The sequence below is a fragment of the Galeopterus variegatus genome, unplaced genomic scaffold (genome assembly GCF_000696425.1).
Source record: "Galeopterus variegatus unplaced genomic scaffold, G_variegatus-3.0.2 Scaffold40, whole genome shotgun sequence".
NCBI classification, from domain to species: domain Eukaryota; kingdom Metazoa; phylum Chordata; class Mammalia; order Dermoptera; family Cynocephalidae; genus Galeopterus; species Galeopterus variegatus.
Genome location: NW_007726151.1, coordinates 581,821 through 595,367, shown reverse-complemented (window position 1 = coordinate 595,367; position 13,547 = coordinate 581,821). Strand labels below are relative to the sequence as shown.

General features: G+C 36.1%; 1 protein-coding gene across 2 annotated transcripts in view; it reads left to right on the top strand.

The window, feature by feature from the left end:
* The window catches only part of GRM8 (glutamate receptor, metabotropic 8), a 773,290-nt gene that overhangs the window by 670,152 nt on the left and 89,591 nt on the right, over nt 1-13,547 (top strand). For both annotated transcript variants that reach the window (XM_008571458.1, XM_008571468.1), the window contains one exon: nt 6,532-7,467. In XM_008571458.1, coding sequence (XP_008569680.1) covers nt 6,532-7,467 — 936 coding nt within the window. The remainder of the gene's footprint in view (nt 1-6,531; nt 7,468-13,547) is intronic.

The window sequence follows — 13,547 nt, the reverse complement described above, 5'->3', positions numbered from 1 at the left end:
CTGTTAGCCTTTGGGATGCAATGGTGGAAAATCATGCCTGACCCCTACTGTCTGGAGGAAAAAAACTTTCAATTTATGCTTAGCAGACTATAGGTCATTGCCTACATGTGTCAAAATCACTAGGCTTCTTTTTAAAATGCCAACTGGGGGTCCCTTCCCAGACCTATTGAGTTGTAATTTCTAAGAACCAGGTATTTGCATTTTAAGTAGACCTCTTAAGTGATTCTTAGTAACATAACAAAATTTTAAAACCACTTCCTTAAATAAAAATAAAACTAAACAAATAAATGCATAATTACGTGCTGTAAAAGTGCCATAGCAGAACACTACAAGTACTAAAGATAAATAAAGGTCATCCATTACCCACAAGTTAGACAGGGACAAGATTATGCATGGCCATGTAGGTTGGTGATTGATGGGACATGAGAGGTGGAAGTAAGTGAAACGATAAGGATAAATGTCAAATTAGAAATCTGGATGCCATCTTTTGATTCCTTTCTTGCCCTGTTCTACCCTTATCTCTGTTGTTTTTAAATATATCTTAAATCCGTCCCGTCTTCTTCATCATCACCATTTTGATGCAGTTCACAGGCTCTTGTCTTACCTTGAGTTATGGCAGGTCCAAGATAAAGTTGTAGGTAGAGTTGCTTTTTTCTGCTGCCTCTCTCCTTGACTTGTTGTATTAGTCCATTTCTGTAGCTTACAACAAAACACCTGAAACTGGGTGATTTATAAAGAAAAAAAAATATTGCTTACAGTTTTAGAGGCTAGGAAGTCCAAAGTCCAGGGAATACATCAGGTGTAGGCTTTCTTTGGTGGTGACTTCAGTGACAGTAGAGTATCGTATTGTAAAAATGGCATAGCAGAGTGAGACTAACCTCACTTGTAGATAGTTATCTTCTCGCTGAGTTTTATATAGTCTTCTCTCTATACATGTCTGTGTCCTAATTCTTATAAAGACGTCACTCATATTGGATAATTTACCACCCTAGTAACTTCAAATTCATTCTCCACTTTCAAAATTGTTTTGTCTATTCTTAAAGTTGCATGTAAATTTTAGGATCAGCTTATTAATTTCTGCAAAAGAGCCAGCTGAAATTTTGATAGGGATTTTGATGAATTTGTAGATCAATTTGGGGAGTGTTGCCATCTTAGCAATAGTAAGTCTTTTGATCCGTGAACATGGTATTTCTTTTCATTTATTTAGGGCTTTAATATTTTTTTTTTCAATGATGTTTTGTAGTTTTTAATGAATAAATCTTGTGCTTCTTTTGCTAAGTCTATTCACAAGTATTTTATTATTTGATACTATTGTAAATAAAGTTTTTTTTCTTAATTTCATTTTAAATTATCTTTTAGAATAGGAAAAGTCTTTGAATTTTAAAGGTTATGTAGATGTGGAACATTACAGAAACAAGGATTTTAACTTAGGGATCATCTCAAGCATGGTAGATTTTCAAAGGACATTGGATCTACCATTTCAAAGAAAACACTATCTCCTTTGTGGTCATTAAAAGCTGTGCATGACCAAAAGAAAATAAATAAAAATTAAGGAATGTGTGTGTGTGTGTGTGTGTGTGTGTGTGTGTATATATATATATATATATATATATATATATATATATAACATGTATATATGTCTGTGTGTGTATTATGTGCATATATATATATATATATATATAACATGTATATATGTCTGTGTGTGTATTATGTGCATATATATATATATATATATATAACATGTATATATGTCTGTGTGTGTATTATGTGCATATATATATATATATATATATAACATGTATATATGTCTGTGTGTGTATTATGTGCATATATATATATATATATATATAACATGTATATATGTCTGTGTGTGTATTATGTGCATATATATATATATAATTTTCTGTTGCATTGTCAAATCAACTGTGTGACATGTACTCATTCATATGTGAATCATGTGATACACAAACTATGCTACCAAATATTGACATTTTAAATATCATGTGGATTAAGTGCACTTCTTAAGCATATTGCCTATGTAAAATTTAAAGAGTAAAGGTTTTTCCCCCCCAGTGTTACTAGAAATGTTTGCATATATAGTCTTCCATTACACAAGTCAGAAGGGAAGTTGAGTTTTAAAATGGGACATCAAACTAGTCACTAAAATGATTATTAATACTATGCTTATTTATAGGTCAAGATGAAAAGAGTTAAAAATGGTATAACTATATATCAATTTTCTGTAAGTATTATATTTAAAAATTCCCACCTATGTGGTAATCACATTAATAAAGATGCCACTTCATAAATTGGAGCAACACAGTAATAGAGGTATTATATTGAGTGAGACTTTTGAATAAATGCTGGAAATTACTACTTATATTGGGGATCTTAATTGTGAAACATTCTTGTAACCAAAGGAGTTCTTAAAACTTTTCAGAAGTTATTAAAACCACACAGAAGAAATTCTATAAAATGGTGTTTTCTTTAAAGCATTTATGAAACGTTATTCTAGGTTGATAGTTCTGGAAATATGAAAGAAGATTAAAAAGTGAGAGCACCCTCACTCAGAAACTTTTGGTTTTGTACTTGCTGGAGTAATTGCCTATGTTAATAACAGGATTTGACAGCAGAAACCAGTTGATGGCTTACATTTTCTGAATTGTATTGGATTGAAACCTACTGAATGAATCAGTTGGTAAACATTGTCAAGACAGGAGTGGGCTATTGTTTCATCCTTGGAAAGTCCGTCTATATACTACAATCCATTTATTAGACAGAATTATCCTAATAGAATAATACCAAGGGTGAGAAAGACAAATTTTAAAAATAAATAGTTAAGGCTTCTCTTTATACTCATGAGAAATAGTATAAATTAACATAGCAATACAAATGGGTTGGATGATTCTTATTTATGCTTTGTGAGATAGTTGTTAAAATTAGGCAGTTTAATTTGCTTTCAAGTAGTATTGTGTTTAATCACCATTTAGTAGTATTGTGTTTAATCAGCATTTCTTTAAAGAGTTTATGAAACATTGTAAAATAAGTTATTGGTTTCAAATATTAATGTAAGATCCTCATTCAAGCATTTGTTTGTATGTCCTTGAAGTGAATATTGGTTGATTTCCAGACTTTATCTATGAAATCAATCAGTAGTACAGTTATACATAAATAGATTCCCTGATGAAATCATAGTGGGCCGGCCCGGTGGCGCACTGGAGAGTGCGCCGCTTGGGAGCGCGGCAGCACTCCCGCCGAGAGTTCAGATCCCATGTGGAGACCGGTTCCCGCTCACTGGCTGAGCGCGGTGGGGGCACAACACCGGGGGTTGCGATCCCGTTACCGGTCAGTAAAAAAAAAAAAAGACAAAAAAAAAAGATAGTCATGCATATTTAGCATGTACATTACATGTGTGCTAAAACATACTTAATCTCCATTATATTAAAAATATTACATGTATAGCTTAAATATGTTGTTGTTTTTACTTACAGAAAATTCATAACTATTTTAAACTGTAGTAGTTTTCGTAATCTTATAACTTCATTTTTTGTTTATTAAAAACATTTTTTCATTGGTTCAATACATAGAAAAATTTTATATTTAACTTACAGTGATAAATTGTCTATGTAGTTAGACTCACCAAGGATAAGTATATTTCTTTGTTAACATGCCTTATTTCCTTCTGTAAAAATAAAGAGTATTGAGAATTAAAGCATCAGACATGGTCAGAAAAGCTGACCTTTAAGTTTTCTATGGATCTTAAAGTTTAGTGTTTCTGAAATTTTTTGCTGCCTCCCCAACTTTTTTGACAGTAACATTATAAATCTATAGAAGCCCCAAACAAAATGCAATTTTGGTTTTACAATAATTAGCTTTGAAATATAACCTTCAAAAAAGTAATGTATTATCTTATAAAAGTCCATTAGGGTATAAAATCAATACTTTAGCCACTCAGTGGAGCATTTCATTTTTTTCTCAATATTTTTGAGAGAAGCCACTATATGCTTCCAATTTAACCTTTTTTTTCTTTCTTACTGAAATCTTGTAAGTAAATAAAATAACCTTTCTAAGTCATTAAAACCTAGTATAAAATTAGCAGGCTTATGATAGATTACTTTTCCTTTGTGGTGAGCAGACAAGATAGATCTAATAGTCTTGAGTGCCCTTCTGACACATGAAATAGCATCTGCTTTCTCAAGGGAGGATGTTTGAAATTAAAGACATACAAATTCTCTAGTCTGCCTTGGAGAGATTAGACCATCCGGTACAAGCATTGATCTTGGGGACTAAACTCTCTACTTTTCACCCTAGATTCAAGAAAGGAAAGCATTCTTAACTAGCTGTTCATCAGAGCCATCTTTTTTTTTTTTTTTTTCCCTTTTTGTCTTTTTTCGTGTCCAGCAACGGATCGCAACCCTCAGTGTCGCGCCCGTACCAGACCGGGACCGGCAACGGGATCGCAAACCTCGGTGCTGCGCCCGCACCTCGCTCAGCCAGTGAGCGGGAACCGGTCTGTATGTGGGATCCGAACCCTCGGCGGGAGCGCCACCATGCTCCCAAGCGGCGCACTGTAGCAGTGCGCCACCGGGCCGGCCCCATCAGAGCCATCTTAGTTACTGGATTACTAAAGAGGAGGCAACCTTAAGCATAATGAAGGAATATAGCTGAAAACTGCACACTTTGGGGCATTTATGAGGTTGATGTTTGCTGCCACTGTGTATGCCTTCTTAATAGATTATTACACTGATATTAGATTAATAGTGGCAACAGGGAGGGTAAGGTTGATTTGACCTGCATTAGTTCTCTATTGCTGCATAACAAATAACTCCAAGTTTAGCAGCTTAAAACAATAAACATTTATTATCTCACATACTGTTTGTAGAGTAGAAGTTCAGGAGCAGCTTATCTGGGTTTTTCTGGCTTCAGGATTTCTTATGAAGTTGTAGCCAAGATGTCAGTCTGGGCTGTCATCATCTGAAGGCTTGACTGGGGCCAGACCATGACTTTCTATGTGGCTCTCTCATACACATGGCGAGCTGGGGCCGGTTGCTGTCTGGAGGCCTCCATTCCTTTCCACAGGGGTGCCTGAAAGTTTTCATGACACTGTGGTGCTTCCACCACAGTGGGTGATCCAAGAGAGAACAAGGTGGAAGCCAAAATGTCTTTATGACCTGGCCTCAGAAATCGTATACCATCATTTCTGGCATTTACAACTGTGTATTGATCGACCCTATTCAGAGTGGGAGGGGACTTCATGAGCTCAAGAATTCCAGAAAATATGGTAATTGGAGGCCGACCATCCCAGAGTATAGTAATTCTTCTTTTGTATTGTTAATAAAGTTGGTCTTGGGAAAATATTTTTCCCCCCAAATATTTCTTCATCCACTTTTCTGTGGCTCTTTGAGCAACCCTCTATTTGCAAATCCCCGTACTTTCAAGTTGACCTCTTATTCCTCAGGGCTCTGCTGTGGTTCCCTTCCCATCCTTCTTTTCTCATGAATTCAAGAAATATTTATAGAGGACAAATTGTGTGTCAGTCACTGTTCACATCAGTGAACAGGTCATTCCCTTCACATAGCTTACCTTTCATAGTAGCTGCTTTTCGTAAGTGGCTTCCCATCATCCATAATTTCCAGTTTTGTCCTTTTAGCATTCTGCTAAAATTACCCTATATTTAATGAAGTAAACAAATGCAAAGTAAGAGATCAATGATTGCCACTATTTGCTTCAAAAAACACTTATATTTCAATAGAAATAATCTGTGATTTCACCTGAAAGCATAAAGTAGAACTTCAAGGCAAATACTAAGCACCGGAGGGAGAGCCCTCATTCACTAATTTTACTGCCTTAAATCAGTACTTTCTTAAAAATCAGAACTACTTTTGTTCGTTGGAAAACATTACCATCAAACTATCTCCTTCAGCATGATCTTTTTCACAATGTAGAAATGAAAGGCTGGGAAAAAAGTGTATTTCAAGCCTGAACTGGGGCAAAAAACATCATTGTTAAGTTATCTTCATGAACATGTGAGAAGAGTCAGAGATTACAGTAACTCATTTGCTGTTTTCTTTCAAAACTGACACAATGGAATTTCAGTTTCCCCACATATGGTAGAAAGACATGGATCATCTTTTGTATATGTTTATATCCTAATCTAGTGTTGCAGGGATTCTGGCATTTATACCTATGATTAGCTCTAAGCTATCTTTCTATAGGGCTTTGTATTTTTATTTATTTATTTTGTTTTAAAACTGTTTGGGCCAATAAATCTTTCTCCAAATGTCAGATTGGTCAACACTGAGAAGGTAAATGGAAACTAATGACACTCATCAAGTTTATGTAAATGATTTATTGTACACAATCACTTAACACTTTCATAAAGTCAATATCAGGGAAAGAAACTGGGCTCTTATTATGGTAAACTGTATTTGTACTGTCAGCATTCAGTGATTTATTATAAACCTGTGGCTAGGATTAGGATATTATAAATGGGGGAAAAATGGAAGGCTCATTAATTTTTTATGCCCACAGGTGGAAGACATGCAGTGGGCTAATAGAGAACACACTCACCCGGCATCTGTCTGCAGCCTGCCATGTAAGCCTGGGGAGAGGAAGAAAACGGTGAAAGGAGTCCCTTGCTGCTGGCACTGTGAGCGCTGTGAAGGTTACAACTACCAGGTGGACGAGCTCTCCTGTGAACTTTGCCCTTTGGATCAGAGACCAAATATCAACCGCACAGGCTGCCAGCTTATTCCCATCATCAAATTGGAATGGCATTCTCCTTGGGCCATAGTGCCTGTGTTCATTGCAATATTGGGAATCATCGCCACCACCTTTGTGATCGTGACCTTTGTCCGCTATAATGACACACCTATTGTGAGGGCTTCAGGACGTGAACTTAGTTATGTGCTCCTCACAGGGATCTTTCTCTGTTATTCAATCACCTTTTTAATGATTGCAGCACCAGACACAATCATATGCTCCTTCCGACGGATCTTCCTGGGACTTGGCATGTGTTTCAGCTATGCAGCCCTTCTGACCAAAACAAACCGTATCCATCGAATATTTGAACAGGGGAAGAAGTCTGTCACTGCACCCAAGTTTATTAGCCCAGCATCCCAGCTGGTGATCACCTTCAGCCTCATCTCCATACAGCTCCTTGGCGTGTTTGTCTGGTTCGTCGTGGATCCCCCACACATCATCATTGACTATGGAGAACAACGGACACTAGACCCAGAGAATGCCAGGGGAGTGCTCAAGTGTGACATTTCCGATCTCTCACTTATTTGTTCTCTTGGATACAGTATCCTCTTGATGGTCACCTGTACTGTCTATGCCATTAAAACGAGAGGTGTTCCAGAGACTTTCAATGAAGCCAAACCTATTGGATTTACCATGTATACCACCTGCATTATCTGGTTAGCTTTCATTCCCATCTTTTTTGGTACAGCGCAGTCAGCAGAAAAGGTAAGTGGCAGAAAATGCATTTGGCAACCTTTTTCCTGGATTTAACTTCTTCCTTTAGGATGCTTTTCCTCCTTCCCTTTTGGTTCATGTATACTGTCTCAAGATGCTTCAGTCTGTGCTATTCTCATTTAGAAATATGTATTTATAGACACACACACACATAAATACACACACACATATGTACTTTAGGTCACAGTGCTTTGAATATGTGTTGACTAAGACTGATTTTCCATGAAAAACAGTTTAATGTATCCTCCTTGGCATGGTTGAAGATTGACAGAACTAACATCACTTTCTGGGTCTCTCTTCCCTGCACTGTTATCTACTGACATCATGTTGTTCTTTTCCAAATGCTAATTAAAAGAGGGAGGGAGAAAGGTCAGACATGGTTCACAGGGGTGAGATATCCCAGAGGTATCCCACTGCATGACAAATGCCTCCTCTTTTTTTATAATGTAAATCTGGGAAAAAGCCATTCCTTGAAAATTGTAATGATTTTAGAAATGGAAGCTGAGTTTATAGTAAAACAACCACAACAAAAAGAAACTGAAATGGTTTAGTGCAATCTGAACCATCTCTCTATTTCTGCTCAGTCCCCAACTCTTTTTACTTTTTATATGTGGAAGATGATGCTGAGGAATAAAGAAGACAGCAGTGGGAAATTGCATAAAGCAGTTTGTAATTTTTTAGAAGGCAAAGATCAGTTGAATCTCCCGAAGTAATTTCTTTCGTCACTAATCTCCCATTAACCTTTTCAGTATAAAAAACTGCTAGTAAAGAACATCTATACATGAAAGAAAGTATTTGCTGGACTTGATGTGTGTATTTCTGTGTATGGAAAAGGAGAGAACTAAGGATAACTCTGAATTCTAAGGTTTGGGTAGTGGGATGGAGATAAACCATCTTACAAAACAGGTGAATGCGCTTTCTGTAATAATAGCCCTTCATCCCTAACGTGCATGTAAGAAGGTTCTTCTCTCAGTCTGAGGACTTAAAGATTGATCCTCCATCACTAGAAGTTGTGAGGAAATCAAACATCCTTGGAGCAATTACGTTCCCCAGCCTATAACATTCCAAGTGAGGTTCTGCTTAAAATCCCAGCAAATTCAGAGAAAAAGTCCTCAACAAGAAGATGGAGGGCTCATTAGTGTGAGCATTCATCCCTTGCTGGATCAATAACCATGTCTGGACAAACAATGTATTTCAGCAAACTTGCAGCCAAATAGAGTAAACTTGTCATGGGTTCCAGACCCTTCAACTTTTCATGATTGTTTGGCCTTGTAGCAGTCCATGAATATTTTATGTCAGACCAAGCATGTGAAAGGAAAGGGAAGTAAGACAGTTTGGGACTTTAACCCTAATAATCAGAAAACATATTTTGACATGTTCAGATGGGAACAACAATTTAAGCAGTACTTGTATTTGTATCGGGACCTTTATTGTGTACTGTTTTATCTAGAAAGGGCCATGGTATAGTTTATTCCGCTTTCTGGTAGACAATAAGTTTTTGAACCAAACAAAATCTCTGAGCTAACATCTCACTTCCTTTTCTTTTTCTTTTTTTCCCCTTACATTGTATATAGTGTATCCTACTCTTACTTTTTATATAGTGACTTCCAAGGAGGTGAGGTGGGAAAATACAAATGCTAATAAGATTTTTTTTTCATTCAGATAAGTTTTTCAGTATCTCAATTTTTAAACTAAATAAAATTATTGTCCTATATCAAGCTATTGGATATCATGATAGTCATTCAAACATAAATCGTATTATTTATACTTTTTTTTAAGGTAATCAAAAAGTAGCCATTTTTTTCTCAGAACAATAATGTTTCAGGGTTGTAGCTGCCTCCTGAGGAGCCTTGATGGAGACAAGAAGGATTTCAGGGTGAAAAGACACATGAATATGCCAGGGGGTGGAGGTTGCCCTGTTCTGCTGAGCCTGTAGGAGAAGTACATCCATTTGAAAACCTGGAAGTCACGTATATTTTTATGGGTGTGGATATATCCATGCAAATATCTGCATATATCTCTATAGTCATGCCTATAAAGATGTGATTAAATCCATGCCTGTAGAGATATGTGGCTAGAAAAACTCCTTTTTATTTCTTAGCTTTGTGGAATCAAAGTAAGTCTAAGAAGCACATTTTAAGATAAATTGCAAAATACGTTATCAGAACTTACTTTGTATTTATTGATATGGTCAAATGTGGAAAAGAATGAAGAAATCAATAAGAAACAGTAACTCTAGAAATTTTCAGAATATCGTGGAGTCCTCAAAGTAGTCTTGAAGTTGTTCAAGTTAGATCAGCTTTACATTGAGAGCTATCATACTACAAATAGCAGGTACTTTATATAATAAAATTATGTGTTACCCTAAAATTTTCTCTTAAAATTTGCTACCTGCTGTTCTCTGCCAAAGTGTCTTTTATTATTCAAAGGAATACCTATTCTTGAGGATCTTTATTTTTTCACATTGTTAAAATTATTAACATGAATATTAAAAATGAATTCAACTCATATCTCTAAAAGAAAGCTTCAGATAAGTTTTTTTTTGACTTTGGAAGACCAAAGAACCGGTCAGTCCTTCATTTTCATTTATAATTCTCGACCAATTAGCCCACATTATCAACTTGAAGCATTTACAACAGCTAGGAAGCACACACATTCATTAATTTAGCAGATCCTTATTGAGCATTATGTCCAGCATTGTGCTAGTTATTGAGCCCATGTCAATCAGCTTCCCTGAGCCTTCCTTGTAAGGCTGTGTCTGGCTCCCAGCCCAGGCCTTGCTGATGCATGCCAGGACTTGCAAGGTGTCAGGCTCAAGGGCAGGGTAGGATAGAGGGATCAGATCTGAGATGAAAAAGTAGAGAATGCATCCTGTAACTAAACATCAGTGGTACAGAACTTATAACATGGAAGAGATCAGAAGAGCAAAATTTCTTTCACTATGCATTTAATTATGACTTCTCAGAGTAATATCTGTAGCAGAGAACACATCTGACCATACAGGTCTCTCTGAAATTACAGGAAGCAGGAATAAAATGTTAAATTAACTGAATAATTTAGAGAGACGTTTTGGAAAACATTCGGGTAAAATCAAGTAATAAAGGGACACTTGTAGCAGAGTCATAAAGACAGATATCTCTCCGAAGTGTGCCTTCATTCAGTAATAAAACACTTTAATTTCTCTACATTACCATTTTTCAGGTTTTGAAATCAACATGAGTCATTTTGTCCAATGGATTTTAATGACATCATTTGTGCCTACTTCTGAATTCTACTAAATTATGGTTTAAATGCACTTTTTATTTTGCTATAGAAAAGTGGAGCAAAGGAAGAGTGGACACACTGAGGCATGGCCATAGACTAATACAAACTCTCATAATTGTGCTGAGAAGAAAAAAATATAATATAATTAACTTAATAGTCAGGGAAACAAACCAGGGATGGCTAGGGGCTGTTAGGATGGCAGAAATCTCTTAAATACATATTTTATTATTCCTAATTAGGCTCATAAAATTGAGATAATCAGACAAGGGTTATGACACTGCCAAGCTCCAAGGAGCATAGTGCTTCCACCAGACCATCGGATGGAAACAAAACACCCTCAAAATGGAAAAGAAAATAAAATTTAAAAATGGCAAAAGACCCAATAAATCCCTAACCAGGTTTTCTTCCTTCATCCTCTGGATGTGTAGTGTAGCATCTGTCCAGTAGTTCAAGTCAGAAGGCTGGGGTCATCTTAGCCTCCTCCCTCTACCACCCCCACCCTTTTACCACATCCTCTCCCCTTTCAATGTCATCCTTTATGAATTTGTGGAAGGTAAGCAGCATCTGCCTGATGTATATCTGAATGAATATGTTTCTTACCATAGAGCACTTCATATGGCACATTCTCAATAAATACCTGTTGAGTGAGTGAATGGAGTGACTTGCACAATAATGATATAATAATGTAAATGCTTATTTATGATTTAAGTTAGATGATGGCATAATGGGAATCTTCTCCATTCATTTTCATGTGATCCCCGTTACAATTTTTTTTCCTGAAAAGATGTTTTCTCATTTAATGATGAATCACATGCATTTGTGTTTCAAAATTTGTCACTATCACTTATTCTGAAATAGGGCTATTTCATATTTAGGGAGAAAGGCAAGAAAGAGTGGTTATAGTTGTCCTTTGTTCTATCCAAAATTCACAAAGCAAAATTCACAATGCAACTGTCTGAAATTTTTTCCATGCCACCACCTTCCTTCTTCTTTTTCTATTTTTATTTTTTCTACTGTATCTACTGTAGAGGCAGAGAAGGTAAGGATGTAAGGTGCAGAGGTGGACCTGTGGAGTAGGAATAAGAAAGAGCATGAGCTCCAGAGTGTGAAACTTGAGTTCAAATCCTGGATCTGCTAAACTAGCTGAGAAAACATGAGCAAGGGGCTATCCTTCTGCAGGTAGTAATAAGTTCCCCCAGAGAATACAAATTCACATACAGATCAATGTAAAGCAATCACTTGTTGTCTGAGGCCAGCTCTATTCTCAAACTAGAGCAGACTTGAGTTCATATAACCTGAAAAAAGGGAAAAGGCAAGAAGATGACTGACTAAATCAAATCACATCCTCCCACTTAATTCATTTGAATATATGGCAGAAAATACTGGAGGAAAGCAAAGCGTTATCAGAAAACAGTTGCTGAAATCTCTATGTTATAACTTGAAATGTGAATAACTCTAACAAGAGTTGTGAGAGGTAGTTCTGAGATCAATGATAAAATTCCTGCTCTAAGAAACAGTCCAGATAAGAAAAGAATAGACTGAGAAACCTGGGGTATAACCTGAACAGTCATGGGAGGAATTTGCAGAACAGATCAGAGCAGAGGTAATTTTCTAGCCACATCTGTCTCTTAACATTTCTCCGCTTTCTTAGAAGGAGGGTAGTCCAAACCATTACCACTCTCCATCTTGTGTTTGTAATTGTGGCACGTATCTATGTCGGGCTGCTGATAAACTGTATAGCACTTTCATTGTCAGCTTGTAGTCATTGGAAGCAGATCCCTCTGAAGGCCTCAGTGATGTCCGTAGTTATTGAACTACTTCATCTATTGTGGTAGATAGATTCCAGACAAGATAAATTATATCAGACTGTTGTAGCCAACTCTGGAAGGGGAAAAACAAATTAAAAAAGGAAAAAAGAAAGGAACTGGAAAAGAAAGCATTTATATGATTTTATTTATTCACTTAGTTAAAATAATATGCTTGTGAAGTAAGAACGCGATAGGAGATTCTAGGGCACTGTCTGAAGACCTAAATAGCTATGCTAGAGGATGCTGCCTTATTCAGGTTTTCCCTGTTGTTTTTCTGGTTGTGCTACTTATTAGTACTGCAGAAAAATTACCAACTTTACACATTTATGGAAATTTGGGGGGATATGCCCATCTTATTAGATAGCACAAAGGATTATTTGTTCAATAAACATTGTTTAGAGTCCACGATCTTACATTTTGGGTTATGAGGAAGCTGTGGGGCCTAGGACTACTTAATTTAAGCATTTAGTTTTTTAGTGAAATTATGGTATTTTTATATTGATTTGTTTTTATAAGTTGAAATTGAGTTTACAAAAAGTCTAAATTTTCTATGCCCAAATTACACTAATTTAATCAACTAGACCATTAGATAGTCAACCTGGGAACTTAGTCCTAGAGCTAACATGTTTCATCAAAATGGTTTAGCTTTCTTAATATGATTCAAAAATGCTAGGGTTCTAGGTGGCTAAGACTAAAATGTGAATATTTTCAGAGTAGTAGTGACCCTGGCTTTATTTTAAAATGTTTAGGAGAATGTCATATAAGAAGATTTATTTTCTTCTATATAGATGAAACTAAATCACACCTCATACTATTGATAGTACAAAATGTAGTGACTAATTTACTTATTGTAACTTGAAATTGCATTTTCCATGATTCAGTAGATGCTTATATCTCATGGATGCTTATATCTCACAGAGCACACAAGGTGCCAGGAAGAGCAGATCACAACCAAATAGTTCTTTTTGGTTGTAACCATATATATTTTTTTATGTTGGG